The 21,015-nt window shown below is 36.4% G+C and overlaps 3 protein-coding genes across 4 annotated transcripts; 2 read left to right on the forward strand and 1 right to left on the reverse strand.

Annotated features, from left to right (window-relative positions):
* The first annotated feature begins 6,354 nt into the window (after positions 1 to 6,354).
* On the forward strand, positions 6,355 to 7,114 carry LOC145784031 (ciliogenesis and planar polarity effector 2-like). The gene has a single exon (XM_082595787.1). It carries the CDS (start codon positions 6,355 to 6,357, stop codon positions 7,111 to 7,113), a length of 759 nt encoding a protein of 252 aa, XP_082451913.1. The 3' UTR covers position 7,114.
* A 6,102-nt stretch (positions 7,115 to 13,216) lies between these two features.
* On the forward strand, positions 13,217 to 18,779 carry LOC145784412 (polyamine-modulated factor 1-like). Of its 2 annotated transcripts, XM_082596224.1 has the most exons (6): positions 13,217 to 13,367; positions 14,385 to 14,579; positions 14,931 to 15,021; positions 15,867 to 15,974; positions 16,237 to 16,328; positions 17,964 to 18,779. In XM_082596224.1, exons 1-5 carry the CDS (start codon positions 13,267 to 13,269, stop codon positions 16,303 to 16,305), a joined length of 564 nt encoding a protein of 187 aa, XP_082452350.1. In that variant the 5' UTR covers positions 13,217 to 13,266; the 3' UTR covers positions 16,306 to 16,328; positions 17,964 to 18,779. The 2 variants fall into 2 exon arrangements, with proteins under 2 accessions (XP_082452350.1, XP_082452351.1); XM_082596225.1 differs by lacking the exon at positions 16,237 to 16,328.
* On the reverse strand, positions 18,677 to 20,250 carry LOC145784411 (adhesion G-protein coupled receptor D1-like). Its single transcript, XM_082596223.1, has one exon. The coding sequence runs from the start codon at positions 20,147 to 20,149 to the stop codon at positions 18,677 to 18,679; it is 1,473 nt and encodes a 490-aa protein (XP_082452349.1). The 5' UTR covers positions 20,150 to 20,250.
* Between the last annotated feature and the right edge of the window lie 765 nt (positions 20,251 to 21,015).

Genomic DNA, 21,015 nt, shown 5'->3' on the forward strand with positions numbered 1-21,015 from the left:
CTCCAAGACATTGGTAAACGTGGGAAGTATCAACTTGGGAGGGTGCATGAGGTAGTTCCACAAATTAGGAAAGGGAAGCCTGTGGTTCGTAGAGCCAAAGTTGCCGTCTGCAACTATGATGAGAGTACGGGGAAAGTGAAAGTAGACTACGTGTTGAGGGATATTTCGTGCCTCGCCCCCGTAAAGAACACCTAAGTGTTAGGGTTTGAGCTTGGTTTTGTCTGCGGTGGCCGACCCTTGTCTGAGCCCGGAACAGTTGGTTATTAGCGCAACCATTGTATATAGCGTCATTTTAGCGTGTACCTATGGTACCAATTTCATGTATCGTGTATTATTTCGTATTGCTGTTCATTCTTTGCATGCCCTTTGTATTTGCGTATTAACTTAAACGTGAGTGATTCAAACAATTTGTGTATCATGTGTTTTTATTCATTGGCTCACGATTGTCCTTCAATTCTTTTTTAGTTATGCCATGTTAGACTGTCATAACTAGGGGCCGCTATGTTACGGCCAATCTCTGTACAAATCAAACGTCATATAAAACCGTTCAAGTCTACTGAATATTACGTCATGGAACTTGCTAGAAAATGTGCCGAAATTGCACCATTGTTGATAGACTTGTGTCAGACCTGTTTAAACCTGTTTGGGCCTGTTTAAACATGAATGCATTGGTTCACTAGCTCGAACACCTGTTTTGAATTGCGTGACAATGTCTTTCTATTGCGTCACAGTTATTTTCTACGTGAATTGAGATATTGATATCTATTCTGGTCATTCGTGAAATGGTTGCTTGAGAGTTAGTCGCACATTTAACTGTTGGCTTAGTGCTTGCTAGCTGGACAAAAGTTCCGTCTTTTATCCAAGTAATTTGTATTGTAGTGACAGTTTTTAGAGGTGTAAGGCGTTGCACCAGTCATTTCGATAGCCGTGGGCTAGTTTTACTGGAATACACTTTTGAATAGACGTTTCGAAAGTGTGTTTATTTTTCGGTCAGTACATACAGACGAACGGATTTGGGAATTTTATGTTACAATTTTCCCACGAAGAGATTATGGTTTACCGCTGTGACCAATATTTATTCTGTGATAATCATTTCTTGATATAACTTTTGCTTTGCCAGATGTTGGCAGGTGAGGCAGTGCGGCAGTGCCTCACCTGCCTCCCCTGGCTACACGTCCCTGGTTTGCAATGCTTGTGGCTGCGTCTTTCCAATCAAAACCAAAGTTCTTTTTAAGAGACTGAAACAATTAGTCTTTGTGTAAAATGTTTATGTTAGATGCAGATGTAAAATGTAATATGTAAAATGTAACATACAAAATGTAACATGTAAAATTCTACTTGTAGCCTAATCAAGATGCAATTGTAAATGAAAGTGAAAACGAAGTTCTTCAATTCTAAAGTTAAAGTTCTTTCCTTTGAATTAAGTTACATTGTAATGCAGAACGACAGTATGCTGAACTAATGCTTGGTGGTGGAGTTATAGTCGTTCGGTGTTTTCATTTTTGATGTGTTCGGATTCTGTTCTTCGGAAGTTAGAAGTCAAGTTAATACAGTAAACAACTCAATCGTGAAGAACTTCTACAGTAGAATTCGCCTATAGTGACTTTGGCTATAGTGACACTTCGCTTATAGTGACACCTGTTGCAAAGTCCCGTTTGCAAACCATATGTTTTGCATAGAAATGACTTCGCCTATAGTGACTTCGTGTATAAGAACACTTTGCTTACAGTGACACCACATTTCTGTCCCTTGGGCTCAAAAATTTCCGTATAAGGACACTTTACGGTGTATTTCCAGTTTAAGTTGGAATCATATTTTGTCCTTATCAGCATTTTCGCCAGTTCCCAGTCAGCAAATCCATCTTTTTACATTGATTTAACGTATGTAGAGGTTGGGCCATAAAGGATTGATTTGCTGACTGGGTTTGAATTAAACCAACATGGAATGCGCATGCGCACATACTGCAGAAGTGACGTTATCAACGACGTCATCATTCGGCTATAGTGACACTTCGCTTATAGTGACACTTTTTCCGCGGTCCCTTCAGGTGTCACTATAGGCGAATTCTACTGTACTTGTGATCAAGCGTTACTCCGTGAAGTTCAGTCGATAAACAAGGCAGTAGAGAAAACGACTTCGTGTCCCGGTCATTCCTCGCCAGTTATGCCCAGGAATGTTGCCGCCTCTCTGGCGGCTGTATATGAGCGTGCGTGTTGACTACAGCGTCCGCTACAAAACTACTGGAGTTGATTTTCAGGCGAGCTTCAATAATAAAAAACTGAAAAAAATCTGGCAACATGTCTTGTTTTTTTTTTTTTTGAATTCTAATCTAATTTAAACATCTTTATTGAAATCGAAAAACCACTGACAGTCTAGTTTACACAGGCCCTCGTTGCACAGGCCTAGTTTATATATAATATGTTTATATAGGCTATAATATATAATAGTTTATATATAATATATATTTTTTATATTTTCACTTTAAGCAGAAAAATTTAATTTAGTTGATCACTTTTGCGTGATATGTAGGCTACACTGCATATTACGTATTTGTATAGGCCTATATATCAATCAATCAAGTTGATTTGCGGCATAGCTCCACATTCATTTTCAAAGTACACATCAGGAGATATAACAAATAGCCTTTTTTTTTTATATGGAAACTACACCATGGAGGCACAGAAAAAACCACGCGGTTATCTAAGTCAAGGTGCCCCCACATGGGATGTTTTACTGCCATACAATATATAATTGGATTAATAGTACAGAAAAAACAAACACAAAGAAAAACAACAACAAAAAAAAAGAAAAAGTTATCAACAACAGTAGCCTAAAGCAACAATATAATCACAAAATGACACTTAAATCATGCGTCAGTAACTAACTAGTAGCCTAGGACAGTTTATCAATGCCAATAATGTAAATAATGCCAAAAATCAGCTTTAGTAATTTGAAATGAGTTGTTTTTTATAGGCAGTGGCTATTTGACCGGCGCCGGTCTTTGAATCTGAAACACTATTTGACCGTCATTACGTCATTGTCCAGTCACTTTTTTTCTTTTTCTCTTTCAAAGCAAAAGATGAGAAGCGCGCATATAAGTTCTGAATCCAACCATTTTATTCAACTCGTTATGTGGCGCGTGTGGTACGTCGCCGCTTCCTATTCTAGAGGAATTGAGTTCGATACTACCCAGAAGCGTTCTTTTTTTTTAACTAAATTTTGACCCAAAGTGCATTTTGTTGAGAGCAAAATTGTATTGCTTCGTTCGGCAAACACGGTCACATCAATCAATCATTTTATTTTTCGTCATTAACGCGTCCGGGACGAAAAAGATACTAACTACAAAAATCGATACATATAGACCTCCCAGCACGTTAATGAACGGGAAGACGTGGCAAAACCTTGAAAAGTTTAAAACGTGCCTGAATTGAAAAATTATGTAGGCTATATACCGTATCAGTAGTTAGCACGGCCACAATCGGAAAATTACCCAGAGAAATTCTCAAATTCCAGCAAATTAAAAAAACTCTAACTTTATTACTCACATTTGAAAAGACATAAAAAATAACTGACTAACTGACTAAACTGACTAAAAAATGCACTTCGTGTCAAAATTTAGTTAAAAAAAAATAAATAAAAAAAAAGAACGCTTTCGGGTAGTATCGAACTCAGTCTCTCTAGAGTCGGAGGCGGCGACGTATCGCATGCGCCACGTTACGAGTTGAGTGAGATGGTCGGATTTAGAAGTTATATGCGCTTCTCGTCTTTTGCTTTGAAAGAGAAAAAGAAAAAAGTGACTGTATAGTGACGTCATGACCGGTCAAATAGTGTTTCAGATTCAAAGACCGGCGCCGGTCAAATAGCCACTGCCTTTTTTATATTCCTTTTTGAAAGAAGAAAACGATAACATTGTGATTTGCTTTGGGATATTATTCCACAAGGTTGCTCCAGCATATTTAATGCATTTTTTCCCAGAATTGGAATTTATTTGCTGAATATATATAGACTCTTTCTTAGCACTTCTGGTTGACTACTTGTGAATGTCTTTAGATTTTGTGAACATGTTTTCAAAATGATTTGGTAATATATTATGGTGGATTTTAAACATAAATTTTCCTAGTTCTAGTCGATGAATATCCTCTATCTTGAGTATATCAAATATATATACCATACAAGAGTGTTAGATAGTGGTTACAATACTTAATTCAATTCAATTTATTTTTTCTTTGTAGTAAAACAACAACGATGATATATATAGTTACAAATAGTGAAGTAGAACAAAACCAACAAAAGGAAAAGGTGGCACTTGCTCCACTGCTCCTGTCTCATACGGTAGCCTACTGTCACAAGTACAGTAGCTAAGTGCTAACATATATACTCTAAAATTCAACGTTTTTTCCATGTTGTGATGTGGTGGGAAGCTTGACACCTACAAAACCAAGAGGCTATACCGGTACTTTGCAATCTCCCATTTAAATCTAGTATGTGGTTCTTATAAAGAGCAGGGGCTTAATGCTCTTATGGTACCGTACCCCTCCTTCGCTCGCTCTTCCGGCACACACACAACTTGCAATCCTTTATTTTTCGGGTTATTGCAGTCTGCGAGTGGGGATAAAAATCTTATTTTTTGTATACTTGGGACTTCACATACAGTTATTAATCAAACTAATACTGTATAGTATCCTATATATATATCACAAATGTCTGGGAAGGTGTCCTATCATTCTTTTGCTTGTTTTATCATTGTTCTATCTTGCTTGTTCTATCTATCATTCTCTTACTATCATTCTCTTACTACCGAGTGGTCCGCAGGCAAGCCACGTCATGGAAAACAAACATGAGATTACAAAAACACAATGTTGGCACACATTTTTTTTTCAAGAACCCCTGAAAATCAGATTTATTAACTTAAACAGTTACTCTTTTTTATTAGAAAGATATCTTCATACTCTTAAGCGTGTAGTAATTTGGTGGTATTGTTGTGTAGCCTATACTAAAATTACAATAGCTCGTTTGGTGTATTTGGTTTTAACTTAAAATTCCATCTGAACACCAGTGTCATTCTGGCAGAATGGTTCTGTGCGGTTCGCCTAATAAATCGATCCGTAACAAAACACGTCGTAAAGAATGCGATGATAGCAACAACGAACGAAGATTGATTAATAAAAGCATTTGTCATTGACATATTATTTATATGCTGCTTAAAAGTCAGGATACCATTTTTTTTTTTTTACAAACAACAGAATTTTTCTAAAAATGTAATTTAACAAGTTACATAGTTACTTAGTGTCAAAAGACAAAAACTTGCTTAATTTGTGGTAATAATACCTATTTTGTTAATTTTTTTTCTGTCAAATTATTTTCAAATGTAAAATATTTACAAATTTGTAAAACTGACGCAATTACCTTGATGGTCGCAAATACGCATAGCCTATATCAAACCTATTTATTTGCCTGAAGATAATTAAAATGCTGAATTTTATTTTAACGGAAGCATTATAATTATGCCATGGTCTACTGTACTTTTAATGCTTTTTCAGTCCTGAATGTTGTTTAATTGATGGTCAGAATAACTTGATGTCAACTGTCATAGCATTTTCAATAGTTTATATTAGCCTATTTTATATACAGGGTGTAAACGCCAAGTGTAGACAAACAAAAATTGTCATAAATAAAAACAAAATTTGTCATAAAAAGAAGGATTCAGTGGTCCCCTGGGTTGATAGGAGTCTAGGAGACAGCGGGGTGACACTACAGCAAGATGGGGCAACCTCTCATACCGCGAAGTTGGTCCAGAGCTTCTGCAAGGACAATTTCAAGGGATTCTGGTCAAAGGAACTCTGGCCTCCATCTTCGCCAGATTTGAATCCTACCGTATGGACTTTGGTGTCTGGTCACTATTGGAGCAGAAGGCCTGTGTAATCTCCCACAAAAATACCGATGCACTTAAACGAGCTTTGCTCAAATGCTGAGATGAAATAGATGCTAAAACTTTGCGTGCAACATGTGCCCAAGTTCCAAATAGACTCAGACGTTTAATTCATGCCAAAGGTGGATATTTTGAATAAATGGCGATGGATATTAATCAGTGTGTCTTTGTTTTATTATTTAGCCTTCATTTAATGAAATCTATTCGATATTGACTTATTTATGACAATTTTTGTTTGTCTACACTTGGCGTTTACACCCTGTATATATTATATATATATACTCTTTTTTTCAGTGATGAAAAGTATTGTTTTACAGTTGGCCATGCAACCAATTAGGACTAGATTAAAAGTATTTTCATTTTTTAGACTTTTGAGTCATATTAGTAGCTATATATATATATAATATACTATAGCTTTGGCAGAAATGGATATTCCCCAAGTTATAGATTTTGACTGGATTAAAACACAATCTGCGCAAGAATACATTGACTCTTTACTTCAAAAGAATAAAAGAAGACATTTTGGTTTGCTTGAACGTCCGTCGCTACCTCCTTATAAATCATTGAACACTGTGAGATACAAGATATATGTTTGTGGCAAAGCAGGTGTGGGAAAAAGTGCTACAGTTGCTAAGCTTGCTGGATGCAGTATCAACAAATCAATAAATGAAACTGCAGGAATAGAGACCACTGTTGTATTTTGGCCTGTTCGTCTAATATCGACCGGTCAAATCATGTTTTTTCGGTTGCACTTTTGGGATATTGGGGAAAATGCTTTAAAAAAGTTTGACCATATTCTACCTGCCTGCAAAGCAGAAGTGGATTGTGTAATGTTTACATTTTCATTCACAGACAGGTCAAGTTTTGTCGAAATACCAACTTTACTCAATCAGGTTGTTGACGAAAATGACAAAAGCCCCGTAGAGCTCATCGTTGGTACAAAAATTGACCAATATGCTTCCAGTGATATTTCAGAGAAAGAAATTGAAGATCTGAGTTTGGCAAGAAACATTCCAATCTTAAGGTCAAAAAATACCATGAATTCAAAACTAGAAGGAAGAGAAAGTATTTTTGAAGTTGCACCATTTTTAAACAGACTATGTAACCTTTTATCTCATCGTGACATCATTCTTGCAAATTCTGCACAAGCAGAACCACCTGCTGTTGAAAGTCACTTGTCGTAGCTATATCTCCTAGCTTTGTTTTTCAGTTTGGCAGCTTTTCAATCTTGGCTATGCAGCGTATTTCTTTTTGGAAAAATTTTTAATTGTAAGGTACACTAGACTTGTACAATTATATATTATTAAAGTTGTTGAACGATTGAAGTTAATCAAAAACGGAGTGTAAATACTAAATAGTTGTTAAATTGTTTATATACGCTTATATAATGGTTTCCTGACTGCATCCACATTCCACAAAGCTATATATAGATTTATGTATAATTAAAAATAGTTTACTGTAGTAAAGCACACATTCATAATAATGCAAGTGCTTGATGTAATTGATATAACGAAATGTGGTTTATTTACAGTAATGTGATTACTGATTACCTAGCAAGTTGGAAAAATTAGTAGTATTGTGATAAAGAATATTAATTTTTCTTTTTTTGGAAACGATTTCTCACTGTATTGTAGACCTCCCCAATCCCCGGACTTTCTTTTGTTTTCTTCTATATTGTGACTTTTCTGCATAGGTTTTCAATGCTGATTTCAAAAATATGCATAAAATTTTTTTTCGATCAACGTCTTGGAAGTTATTCGACGTTTCTTAGCAACAACTTTTCATAAAAATTACAAAAATCCCCTTTAAAACCCCTTTCCTTTTAACCTAGTATGCTGATAACTAGATTATCTGAAAGCACTTCTTCAGCTAAAGAATTTAAAAAAAAATTTATTAAAATTGGACAATCGGTACCAGAGTTATGACCGTTTAAGTACCCAGATTACGCAGTCACGCATGACTGATTTTTGTTAATTTATTGCCAAATGATACTAGAAAAATGGTGAAAGTTGCTGTCTGGGGGTTTTTGGGGGTAAGGAGTTCAAAAATTATATTAAAAAGTGTCTCAGAGCAACAGAAAAAAGTTATTAAAAAAATGATATGAACAGTCATGCATGAATGATTTTGTGGCAGTCGCTTCATTCTTGCAACGAGATGTATTCCTTAGGCACCACAAATGTTAAATGTCTGGAGTCATATACAGTAAAACGTGGAACCGATCATCTCAACATAGGTAACATCTGGGTACCCATTGCACTTGATGTTAGAATACATGCTTCATTGCTCATTAAAGCTTTGATCAAGTGCAAGATGGTCACGGTCTGCCACAATTTCAATAGCATTTCTCACCCAGCATAATGTAGTCTATGTATCTAAATCATGTGGCAAAAAATGGATTAAGTACCAGCTGAACTTAACGATAACCTTCTGTAATGCATTTCAGGTTTCACTATTGATCAGTTAGCATTTTCTACTTGTATCTTGTATGATTATAAATGTATTGTATATTATATATACACTTCTGTGTAATATTCCTTGTGTATTGATTTATCCATCATGGAGCTGAGGAAGAATAAAATGAACAATGGTGGTTTACTTGGTAATTTGCAGCTTTTAAAATATTTTAAGACAGGACAATTTGGACCAACTACTGGAGATGTTCTTCAGAAATACATACATATCAATATCATCTTCAATTAAATCCTCGTAACCACCAGAGTGGGAAGCTCGCAGCTTGGGATACAGTGTCTAGCAAAAGTATGGCAACCTGCTTGCATTCCACTGAAGACAAAACAAAATATCCAAAACAAAATTATTCGTTTGGTTGATCAATACAAGAAATACAAACATGCCAAAAAGGAATCTGCTGCCTTAATTAAATTTCGAGAAACACTGACAACACGATTTATGATATCTGCTAAGAATGCGAAAATCTTATTAACAAAAACAAAACATAACTACCAGCAGATAAGGCAGAAGATATTCAGTTTCTTAAATTACTTGAAACAAACCAACCAGTATCTCTTGGACCCCTTGATAGAAAGAAGTTGAAATGCTTCACAAATTATGCATTGAAGAATCGAATAAAGTATGATGTATGTTTGTTCCCAGTATGCTTAACAGTCTAATGGTTCTTAAAGTAACATACCGGTACCTATTAATTTTTGATACGGATCCCTCTGTCAGCATGTGGTATCAGTTTTTTATCCAGTCATCTCTATTAAGATATAAAACAAAGTTAGTATTATACTTATAGTTTTGTTATGAGTAGTGGTAGCAGCAGTATGTATGAATTCTTCATCAGTATTAAATTCTGTTTCTTCTGATGATGAGGAGAGTAAATTAAGTCCTGAGGTAGATGGCTGAGAATCTGCATTTATCTGTAAAAAGTGTCTTGTTTATGCATCCGTATCAAAAATTCTATTACCTTTATTCGATTCTTCAATGCATAATTCGTGAAGCATTTTAACCTCTTTCTATCAAGGGGTCCAAGAGATGCTGGTTGGTTTGTTTCAAGTAATTTAAGAAACTGAATATCTTCTGGTTTGTATTTCTTGTATTCATCAACCAAATGAATAATTTTGTTTTGGATATTTTTGTTTTGTCATCAGTGGAATGCAAGCAGGCTGCCATACTTTTGCTAGACATACTGCTGTATGTATCCCAATTCCCGAGCTGCGAGCTTCCCACTCTGGTGGTTACGGGGATTTAATTGAAGATGATATATGCATTTCTGAAGAACATCTCCAGTAGTTGGTCCAAATTGTCCTGTCTTAAAATGTTTTAAAGGCTGCAAAATTACCAAGCAAACCACCACTGTTCATTTTACTCTTCCTCAGCTCCATGATGGATAAATGAATACACACGGAATATTACACAGAAGGGTTATTCCATTATAATTCAACAAGTGAAGGCAACCCGCCCCTATTGGAATTTTTTTGTTTTTGAATATGTTGATGTGCATGAAATTCTGAATGCAACAAAAAAAAATTATGAAAATTGATCAACCGGTTTACTAGATATGCCATTTTGAAATTTGTTGATCACTTGATGGCGCTAATGAGTTGCCAAACATAAAAATGTCATTTGTTGCGCCCCCTGATGATAGAGAGGTGATCAAACATTTGATTTCACTATTTTTAAGGGTGAGGATTCCAAAAATGCAAGTGTTTTCTGTGTATTACTATCACAAAAAAAGTTATAGCAACTTTTATTGTTTTTGGGTGGTTGCAAAAAGACGCCCAAAAAGCCTTGTGGGAATCCACGTAGAGTGAAAAAATTTTTTTGTAAGATAGTCAAAGATGTCTTTTATTACAAAAAAGAAAAAAATTAGAGGTGTTTTTTGTTATTTTTTTTTTTATATCATTTTAAAGTAAAGTATGGTTTTCACAGAATTTGTCCATTTCCAAGCCTTACGTTGTCACTCTTGTGTCATGTAACAATTGGCACACCAATGACATCATAATGGTTATTATTTCTTAACAATCAGCCTGTTAGTTGAGGTTCAAAATGGCTGCTCTTTTAAACCTGACTGCTTCCCTATTGTGTTTTCTGTCTGAGAACACCCTGTGTAGGTTAGTTAGTGGGTGTTTGAGTAGAAGGTATTGAGATGGAGGATTGTACTGTTGGAAAAAAAAGTATAATAGTAGTACTTGTCATTTGAAATCAATATTTAATGATTTGAATATTCTTTCAGAAAGTAAGCAAAATGATGATTGCAAATTGTTGACATTAGCAGTTCCTCTTTTTCAAGTTCAATCCCAAATCTCCATAGAACTAACTTTGTTTCAGTTTCAGAAAGGTCAGACAAAGCTCTGTAGCTGTCTTTACGGCTATACCATTTCAAAGACAGGCACTAACTACTTTTTTTCCAAGTTCAGTGCAATCCTCCATCTCAATATCTTCTACTCACAACACCCACTAACTAACCTACACAGGGTGTTCTCAGACAGAAAACACAATAGGAAAGCAGTCAGGTTTAAAAGAGCAGCCATTTTGAACCTCAACTAACAGGCTGATTGTTAAGAAATAATAACCATTATGATGTCATTGGTGTGCCAATTATTACATGAAACAAGAGCAACAATGTAAGGCTTGGAAATGGACAAATTCTGTAAAAACCATACTTTACTTTAAAATGATATAAAAAAAAGATAACAAAAAACACCTCTAATTTTTTTCTTCTTTGTAATAAAAGACTTCTTTGACTATCTTACAAAAAAAATTTTTTCACTCTACGTGGATTCCCACAAGGCTTTTGGGCGTCTTTTTGCGACCACCCAAAAACAATAGAAGTTGCCATAACTTTTTTGTGATAGTAATACACAGAAAACACTTGCATTTTTGGAATCCCCACCCTTAAAAATAGTGAAATTGAATGTTTCATCATCTCTCTATCATCAGGGGGCGCAACACATGACATTTTTATGTTTGGCAACTCATCAGCGCCACCAAGTGATCAACAAATTTCAAAATGGCATATCTAGTAAACCGGTTGATCAATTTTCATAATTTTTTTTTTGTTGCATTCAGAATTTCATGCACATCAACATATTTAAAAACAAAAAAATTCCACTAACCACTAAGCCACCGGCTCGGTGGCTCAGTGGTTAGTGCGCCCGCCTCTGAATCGGTAGGCATGGGTTCGATACCTTGTCGGGTCATACCAAAGACTTTTTAAAAAATGGTACTGAATCTAATTTCTGCTTGGCACTGAGTAATGGAGTGGATTCGGGTAATAATGTACTCAGTTGCGCCTCTATAACGGCTGCATTGACACTGTCTGCTTTGTAATTCGCTGAGGAGCAACGCATTCTGCGATGGATACAGCGCTATATAAAAACTAACATTATTATTATTATTATAAGAGGGGCGGGTTGACTTTTTGAAGAAAATCTGTTGAATTATAATGGAATGACTCAGAAGTGTATACAATACGTTTATAATCATACAAGATACAAGTAGAAAATGCTAACCGATCAATAGTGAAACCTGAAATGCATTACAGAAGAAGGTTATCGTTAAGTTCAGCTGACTTAATCCATTTTTTGCCACATGATTTAGATACATAGACTACATTATGCTGTGTGAGAGATGCTATTGAAATTGTGGCAGACCGTGACCATCTTGCACTTGATCAGAGCTCTTTCTGAGCAATGAAGCATGTATTCTAACATCAAGTGCAATGGGTACCCAGAACCAGATGTTAGCTACATTGAGAAGATCGGTTCCACGTTATATCATACTGTATATGACTCCAGACATTTAACGTTTGTGGTGCCTAAGGAATACATCTCGTTGCAGGAATGAAGCGACTGCGACAAAATCATTCATGCATGACTGTTCATATCAATTTTTTAATAACTTTTTTTCTGTTGCTCTGAGACACCTTTTAATATAATTTTTGAACTCCTTACCCCCAAAAACCCCTTGACAGCAACTTTCACCATTTTTCTATTATCATTTGGCAATAAATTAACAAAAATCAGTCATGCGTGACTGATTAATCTGGGTACTTAAACGGTCATAACTCTGGTACCGATTGTCCAATTTTAATAATTTTTTTTTTAATTCTTCAGTTGAAGAAGTGCTTTCAGATAAAAGTAGTTAATTGCTTTCAGATAATCTAGATATCAGCATACTAGGTTAAAAGGAAAGGGGTTTTAAAGGGGATTTTTGTAATTTTTATGAAAAGTTGTTGCTAAGAAACGGCGAATAACTTCCAAGACGTTGATCGAAAAAAAATTTTATGCATATTTTTGAAATCAGCATTGAAAACCTATGCAGAAAAGTCACAATATAGAAGAAAACAAAAGAAAGTCCGGGGATTGGGGAGGTCTACTGTATTGTGTACTGGCTTCTGGCATATATATACACTAGTATATATGATATATAATATATATATTAATATTTGAGATGATGCCACATTTCGTTATACTATAGATCAAAATTATTCGTAAAAAATGTCTTACTGCAAGTGAGTTTATATATATATATATATCTTAGAAAATCACTGTTGTTACTACAAGTGCAGAGAGTGTCTTTCCTTGACTTTGAACCGCATAGACAATGTAATTTCTTATCTGCATTTTGCTGTGTAAAGGTCATATAATGTTGCAAACTAAACTATTTTGCAAAATGAAAAGAACTTCTTAGGCTTGGTCATTGTTGTATGTCATTCAATTGTCAAAAAAATAGGTAAAAACTACCATTTTCATGTTTCAATTTCAATGTGCATGCACATTGCACAGTTTAACTTTGTGTACACTGATTTATATTTTTAGTTTATAAACGTGGACGTGGTTACATTACAAGCTAGGGCAACTCGAATAACATTAATGGAGGTCGAAGCCACCCCTGAAGAAGATTGTGGAAAATATCGAAGTTTATTGCTGTGCATTGACAAATTTATTGAACATGTTCGAGATAAGCCTGGAGCGTAAGTGTTTTTTTTTTGTTTTTTTACACTGTATATATAGGCCTATTAATCAATCATGTTTTAATAAAAACTAAGTTTGTTATCACTGACATGAAATACCAACCCATTAAAACCATGGCTGCACACTGCACAGTTGAGTCAAAAATATTTTGTAACTTTTCAAGGCCTAACACCAGTGGCTTTAAAGCTCGTGATAAAGTTGAATGATTTTGCAACTCAATCGTCAAAGTTTGTACGACATGCAATGTAAAGAATGTTATGATTCAATATGCATGCTATAAACGTCTTTACAGAAAGTAGGAAAGGCATTATCGTATATTTATTTGTTTTTGTTTTCATGCACAATTCGATGCTCTTTTTTGTGTTGAGTTTATGTTTCAGTATATCTAACTCTGCATAGCTAAGTATAGGCTTCAGTATATCTAACTCACGCATAGGCTAATCGTGAAGCATTCTATATTTCTTTAAAAAAAAACCTTTTGCAGTACTAAGCTAAATAGTTTCATAATACAATCAGAAAAAGTCTTTAAGTTTATATATAATATTTTGCCAATTTATTATAAATTGAGTTGGCACACCGACCTATTTTGCCAACAAAAACTTGCATAAAGAGAACACTGTTCGTGAAACACAATAACGGTGAAACGCACACTAGTGTTTACATGACATTTGCAAACTTAAAATAAGCAACCCTATGCTCACAGAAATTCGAAAACAGACGTTTTAATTAACCACTGGGACAATGTGGCTGGACATCGCATTGGAATAACTTTAAGCAACCCCCACCTAGAATTACAATCTGATTAGTCGGTCGGTGGAATCGTATGGAAAGCGAAAATATGCTTCCCGGATAGTATTTTTTGCCTTCGTGCTCTTTAACTTCTCAAGAAAAGTATTTTTGGTTACTTGTATCTATTGTAAAGTATACTTGTACGCTGATACCTTCTGCGGGCCGCCAGTTGGTGACCCCTGCCGTAGCTTATTGAATTCATTTATTATATTGCTCATATTTTTCAGTTGCAAAAAATTGGCCAATGCTTTTCCAAAGTGTTACAAGGAGCACCCCGAGGTTCTTCAAATACTATCGGATCAGATTTGGGAGACATTTGCCACCAACCAGAAGTCTCACATCATGATGTTTATAGATGAACTAAACATCAAGCATTTGCTGTCCCAACTTGAATCAGCTGATACAGCTGAAGAGAAAGCTTGGTACGTGTGTTATTCATGTTCATTTCAAAACATGGTGTTCATTTTCAAACCGTTTACAGCACAGTGCACGTTGATTGTATTGCTCATCAGTCGTATATTAGTATAAAAATGCTGTAAAGACAGGAAACAACAGGATAAAAATGCTTCACCGAAACACTCCGCCAAACGCAATTTACCAAAACCATTTATGATTTGTTGTTTCTTTCCTTCAGTCGCAAGTAAGGGTTGTTCTCTTTGCACATTTCTCTTTACTCTCAACGTTGTCGCAATGAAAGCTAGGACATCTTTTGTATGCTGATTTTGTCGACCAATGAACAGCAGTTCTGTGCTTAATAGTTATTGACTTTACAGGAGGCCCAGTGGTTGTCCATCAGAGGATGTGAAGCCTCGGCTTGCACGGGTGAAAGCTGAGGAAGTTGGGAAGCTTACGGATATGGTTCAGGTAACAATAACAAGTTAATTCATTGTTTATATTAACTCACCCGTGTGTTTCTCCAAATTATATCAAAATTAACAAATTTCAGGGATCCGATTTTTTTACTAAAGTTTATCGTGCATCAATTCGGAATGTTGTTTTGCTGTTCTTAAATTTCAGCGGTTTTTACGTTTAAAGTAATGACGCCCTTTATTCATGCCTGTTCAATGTAAAGCGTAATTGCACGACGTAACCGAGCAACGTAACGACGTAAGTTGACGACGTTACGAACGTACGCTGCTGGCTACCGCTTTACGGTCAATCTCACTATCGCCGACTCTTCGCGTCCGCTGCAAAATGTTTTACAAAACGATCAGAACATAACGCAAGCGCCTGAGCTCATCAACAGAGCAATGCAGTTTTCGCTATTTCAAACTACTTGCTTTATATTAAGATGAAAAAGTTAACTTTAATTCAACACCATTGTCAAAGGACCGAGAGGAAAGGAATATCCCCCCACCTCGAAGCCAAACCTGGGTCACTGGCTGAACCTATCTACCAGAATTGGCCATTTATGTCACTAGTACAGTAGTACATACTTAAATATCCATGTTATTATATTTCGATTCAAATATATTTTTTTATAAGATTATAGAATTTGTGTATGCTTAACTCAGCAACGTAAACGCAATATTTCAATAGCGATCGTTATTTCATATTATATTACTGCAAAAATGAAGACCTCTGAAGCTTTAATCACCTGTGTTGTCATGTCGCACTGCACTGCTTTGCTATTCTGTAGTTTGTGGACTGTAATTAAAACAGTATCTTCACTGGTTTGTCTTCATTTCAATTGCTAATTTTCCTCATAGCGTGTCAAAGCCGAGTCTGATGTGTTAGGAGACGAATTGGCAAGAAAGGAGAAGAAGTTGAAGACACTAATGGATCAAGTGAAAGCTGAAGTTGAACACTGGGAAGAGGTGACGGTTTATTTCGCACTGTAGTTCATTGTGTTTGTTGTTGGAAAGTTGTTTTCACTTCATCAGTTCGTAGTACAAGCAAAGGCTGTGTAATTCAGTAATCAAATACGTTGGATTCAGTGGCCAAGCCAAATGTCATCAGTAACACTTAAATATAACAAAGTGAAGTCCAAAAGATTTCAAGAATTTCTCAAAATTAGTTCTCATCTTGCGCTCGTTGATTCCACGTTGTGTTCGCAGCTTAATAGTTTATTTCATGCAGATGAGTACCGAGTGCAAAAGCAGGTCAGATGACATTGCGAATGCTGCCATTCAAATCACTCACGCTTGAAGACCTGTCATGGTTTGCTTGAAGTTAGTCAGTTGCTCATATTAGACGTTTATGGTCACTAAAGTGTAGCACCCGGTTTTTAATGATAGTGTTGCACTTTCAATGGCGTGTCTGTCTCTGAATCGACAAACGTGGGTTCCATACCCTGTCGGGTCACACCAAAAACTTCTTTTCAAAAGTGTTAGTAAATCAAATTCTTGCTCTGCATTCAGCAAAAGAATTGATTCAGGATAATAATGTGCTCTGCTCTGTTGTGCACTGACACTATCTGCTTTGTAAGGGGCTGAGGAACAGCGCATTTCTGCGATGTATACAGGAACTGATCTATACGAAAACACATTATTGTTATTTCCACAAACCACCTCACAGGCGAGATTTGTTCAAGGTTACTTTCCCCCTACTTTGTTGGTATTAGGATTCATTGTTTGGTTTGGATTTGCGACTTCTCGACATCTGCCACTGTACTGTACATCCACCTGCTATTTGAGCGTCCCTCAAGGCTGTCAAAGAACACTTAACGCCATGTTCCGGGAGCTTGTTTAACTAAGCTTCCCTATCCTGTTGTAGCAGACTTGACACCATCGCCAACTGTTTTTATGCTTTGTTTTGTTACTGAACTGGGATTAAAAATATATTTTTACACCACCAAATTATTGGACATAAAGTCGCAAGCATCCGGATGGGATTTAACTTAACACTGAACTGAAGAAAACGAAAGAGTGTTTTTTTCCTTTGAGAAGGCGCTTTTCCTGCAGGTAAAGGCGCTAACAAAAATTAAGCGAGGCGCAAGCACACAACAAATTACGCCCAGAGCTAACGAGCAGATCTGACGAAATCAAGACAAAAAACTTTTGATCGAAGTAAAATATGTCTACATTATTTCGAAGGCTTATGAACCTAAATAAATATGACGACCTATACTGTGTATAAATACCTTGATCAAGTAGTTAGTTCATAATTACTAAGTTTAATAGGATATTAAACAAAATGAAGACGCAACAAAATATTTTAAATATCACTATTTAAAACAGTCGTATGTTTTTCTACAGCAATTATTCTAATTGTGGTAGCTAGTTACGTGTCCAAATAGGCCACTGACAATGACACAGTATTTCAAATAGCATTCTCTTGGAAAAGGAGGCACATATAGAACAAATTCATTTGGCTAACGCAACGTTTAAACATGATAAACAATTACAAACGAAACTAATCAAAATTCATGCACTCAGGTGAACACTATTTCATTGGCCTGTTAACAATCTTGATCGATTGTTAAACCTGCATGACTGCATGTGTTTCTCAGGTGGTCGTAGAATTTTTGTCACTGTTTGCATGTGTTCATATGTTGTTAAGACCAGTAACATTGCTCCAGACTTGTGGCATGAGCCAAGGTTAATAAAAGTGGCCAATTTGCCTAGATTTTGTGCAAACACCGTTTTTTTTAATAAGAAACAAGCTAAAGAGGCTCATAGCCGATCTGCTTTTCCGTTGGTGGAGTTCTGTCCATGCAACGTTGCTTCTTGTTTAGATCTCGCGCGCAGAATCGGCTTGTATTAAAATGCGATGCGTTTGTGTATATTTCTATTGAACAAACCCATTCACTATCGCAATTTGCAGCATAATTGACCAATTTAGTTTTGACGTTTTAAATTTTGCAGAAATTTTCAATTGCGCTGGGTCGATCCGTGCAATGATAACGCCCAAGTGTTGAAGAGAGGCAACCTACACAACGAACAGTTGATGGAACAGAGACAGAATTCTGACTTTGCCTGTAGCCTATAAATATCAAAACTACCTTCCTGCCGGTTGGCTTGAGAAGCGATTTGAAGTTGTTGACTTTACATTTGCTTGTGCATGATTAAATTAGACTTTGATTCGCTATCACAACTACACTTTGCACCTGTGTTATTCTTCTTTTCAGTCCGTTCAATGGCACTCGTTAGTGATTGCATTCGAGCTAGCAATACTGGCTTGTAGCTGGTTGTTGCTACATCTGTGACACGTTCATTGGACATGAAGAAAGTTTACTAACAAACAGACTAGATGATAACTTTGACATTTGGATAAATGAAGTTACGACCGAAATTTGCTCCTGATGTTGAAAATATCGATGCTGGATTGGCTTACTTTGGCGTGCTTTACGACGGTTTCTTTGTCGAATAAGTAAAACTAAGCAACACCACAGGATTTAACACTAATTTTAACATTCAAATTATTTTTAATTTTTTTAGAAAAATATTTATTTATTTTCATTCCAAACACACTATTTCTTAATGAATTGTTAGGTATCGTGTTTATGTGTTTGTGGCACCTAAAAACCCAACCAAAGCTACAAAATTAAGAAATAATTGATTTCAACAACCTCTACATGCTATAGACTTGTTACAGTAACGTTACTGTTTTCAGTTCGCATTCCATTATTTGGAAGATTTAATTGTTTATTTGTAACATCAACATCATCTGTTTGTCTCCTACTTGTTCGGTGCGGTGATTCCCCGCTTTTGTTCGTTTTTTGATTTCTCAAAAATTTTACAAACGAATCCCACTTTTTTTTCATTTTTGAACGTTTCCACTTATGAGCCACTCTTCCCTTGTCCTCTTGGTTGATCACACAAAATATCACGAATATTGCAAACCCCTGGAGCCCATTAATGATGACGTGAAGGCAAAGAAAAGGGAGTGCTATTGTGGGGACTCCCGCCAGTATCCAGATTGTCCATGGTATGCTTGAGACTGGCAGCAGCAATGCAAACGCCTTGAGCACAGCTTTCCAATGACTATGGCGTTTCCAATGATCTTCCAAGGAGCAGTGTGGTTCGCACGCCATGGCTTCGGGATATCTTCGCCTTGCCTCGTGTTTACTAATTTTGTAGACAACGAACACCGTACGTAAGGTTATGCAGATGTTCGTTGTGATGATGATACAAATTGGAATCAGCACAGTGAATACCAACCAGTTAGAAAATCCTCTGTTGATGGTGCAATCAAGAAACCTTGGATGAGTCACCGAAACCTCGCTAGTGTTCTTTCCTTGTAAAAGTTGGTAATTGAGATTACGTTGTACATAGTTGTCTCCAGCAAGTCCTGCCGCAAGGCCAACTATCACTACCGGAATGCCCCATCCCGTCACCAGTTGGACAGCCGTCAAGTATTTATAATTTAACTTTATTGCAGATTTATTCGTCTTGAGTACCAAAGCAGCTCCTTCGTGGAGGAGCCAGAGGCCAGCGGTAATGACGAAGTAGTGGCCTCCAAGAGCAGATATGTAACATTCATCTGGATTATAAAAATGCTGTTCCGCAAGAATAAGAAAAACGTGTAACCCTATGAGGGACAGGCACAGAGAAATCTGCACCGCTGTTCGATTGTTTCTGACATCACTTCTGTTTAGGGAGTGGTTCTGGCTTGATAGCCCTTTGCTTGTTCTTGCAACGATAACAAAGACAAGAGTCAAAGAAAGAAACACAATTGTTTCTGTTTCCAAAGCAAGTTGTACCTCAAAAAACCACCCAGGCAAAGGAAGGGTTTTGACAGCGAACAACGTGGAAAATGTGGTAGTGTGGTTGCATCGGCAGGTTATGTTTGCTCCGTTCAATGTGTAGTTCTCCAACTGACAACCATAACCACTCCACGTCTGCTCGTCTGCCCTCCAAGACACACAGTAGCGTTCAAGATCAACTGCTCGTTCAAAGATGAGTACATCGTCCATTAAATATCTTTCGTTGATGTCCGAAAAGTCACGGCTCAGGTCAATAGAGTAGACAACAGGCAGGTCAACGAGTTGAGTGTTGTTGGCAGCTTCGAAGTAGTCCACTGTGATAATGCTGCTATTTGTTGGTGCCATACATGGTGCTAGGCCTACTCCCTTGTCAGCGCAGTTAATTGGTGATGACGAAGAGACATTATTTCTCAGACTTGCTGTTATCCCATGCCACTGCGCAATAACAGCAATCACCTGTTTAAAATTAAAGGTCAGGTAAACAACGTTTTTAGTTTTAACATCATCAAATACTGTATTCTTAAAAGGATAGAAATTTCTAAATGACACGAGGTAGCCTATTAAAAAAATTCCACAAAATTTAGACAGAATTTGCGTATCTAAATACTGAAAACAAATTTTTAAAGAAAACAGTAGCCTATACTAAACCAGGCCTGTTTTTATGGACAAACAAGAAATTGAGCCAACGGTAAAAGTTTGGCTTCAGAAAACTTTACGTCTTCGCTGCTTTCAAATAATTCAAGGCAAGCATTAAGCAAGGGCGTTGAGAGGATAATTTGTCCCTGGTGTAGGCTAATAATAAAAGGCTTGGGCCTCACACAAAAGTAGAGATCAAAAGAACATGCTGTGTTTTCAAGGGTCTGTAGTGATGCCGTATCAAAAAGTACCCCTGTCAACGCCACCGAGTCCCAGTAGCCTATTGTTCATGCTCTCAATATTTTGTAACGTAAGCATCAATCCACAACTTAAGCATGTTTCACGTGACAGATAGTGTAGACGAATTCATATCGAACATGTTTGTGGGTTGGACTCCAAATTTTATCAGAGTGTATTTCTCCTTGTTTATTGTACAAGTTTATGTTCCCGGAATTACGACGCCATTTCGGAAGCTTAACCTTGGCAATTTAAAGAATTTCTTTATTTTAAAATCACATTACAAATGCTAAGTTCTTAACTTACGTCGATAGATCCACGTATGGAGGATTTTGGGA

The sequence above is a fragment of the Aplidium turbinatum genome, chromosome 15 (assembly GCF_918807975.1).
Source record: "Aplidium turbinatum chromosome 15, kaAplTurb1.1, whole genome shotgun sequence".
Classification (NCBI taxonomy): domain Eukaryota; kingdom Metazoa; phylum Chordata; class Ascidiacea; order Aplousobranchia; family Polyclinidae; genus Aplidium; species Aplidium turbinatum.

Excerpts from the sequence above, each read along its gene's own strand:
- LOC145784411 (XM_082596223.1), bottom strand. The coding sequence starts at position 20,149 with ATGGCACCAACAAATAGCAGCATTATCACAGTGGACTACTTCGAAGCT.
- LOC145784412 (XM_082596224.1), top strand. The coding sequence starts at position 13,267 with ATGGAGGTCGAAGCCACCCCTGAAGAAGATTGTGGAAAATATCGAAGT. Across the intron at positions 15,022-15,866 it reads AGCTTACGGATATGGTTCAG|CGTGTCAAAGCCGAGTCTGA; the intron begins GTAACAATAACA and ends TTTTCCTCATAG. Across the intron at positions 15,975-16,236 it reads AAGTTGAACACTGGGAAGAG|ATGAGTACCGAGTGCAAAAG; the intron begins GTGACGGTTTAT and ends TATTTCATGCAG.
- LOC145784031 (XM_082595787.1), top strand. The coding sequence starts at position 6,355 with ATGGATATTCCCCAAGTTATAGATTTTGACTGGATTAAAACACAATCT.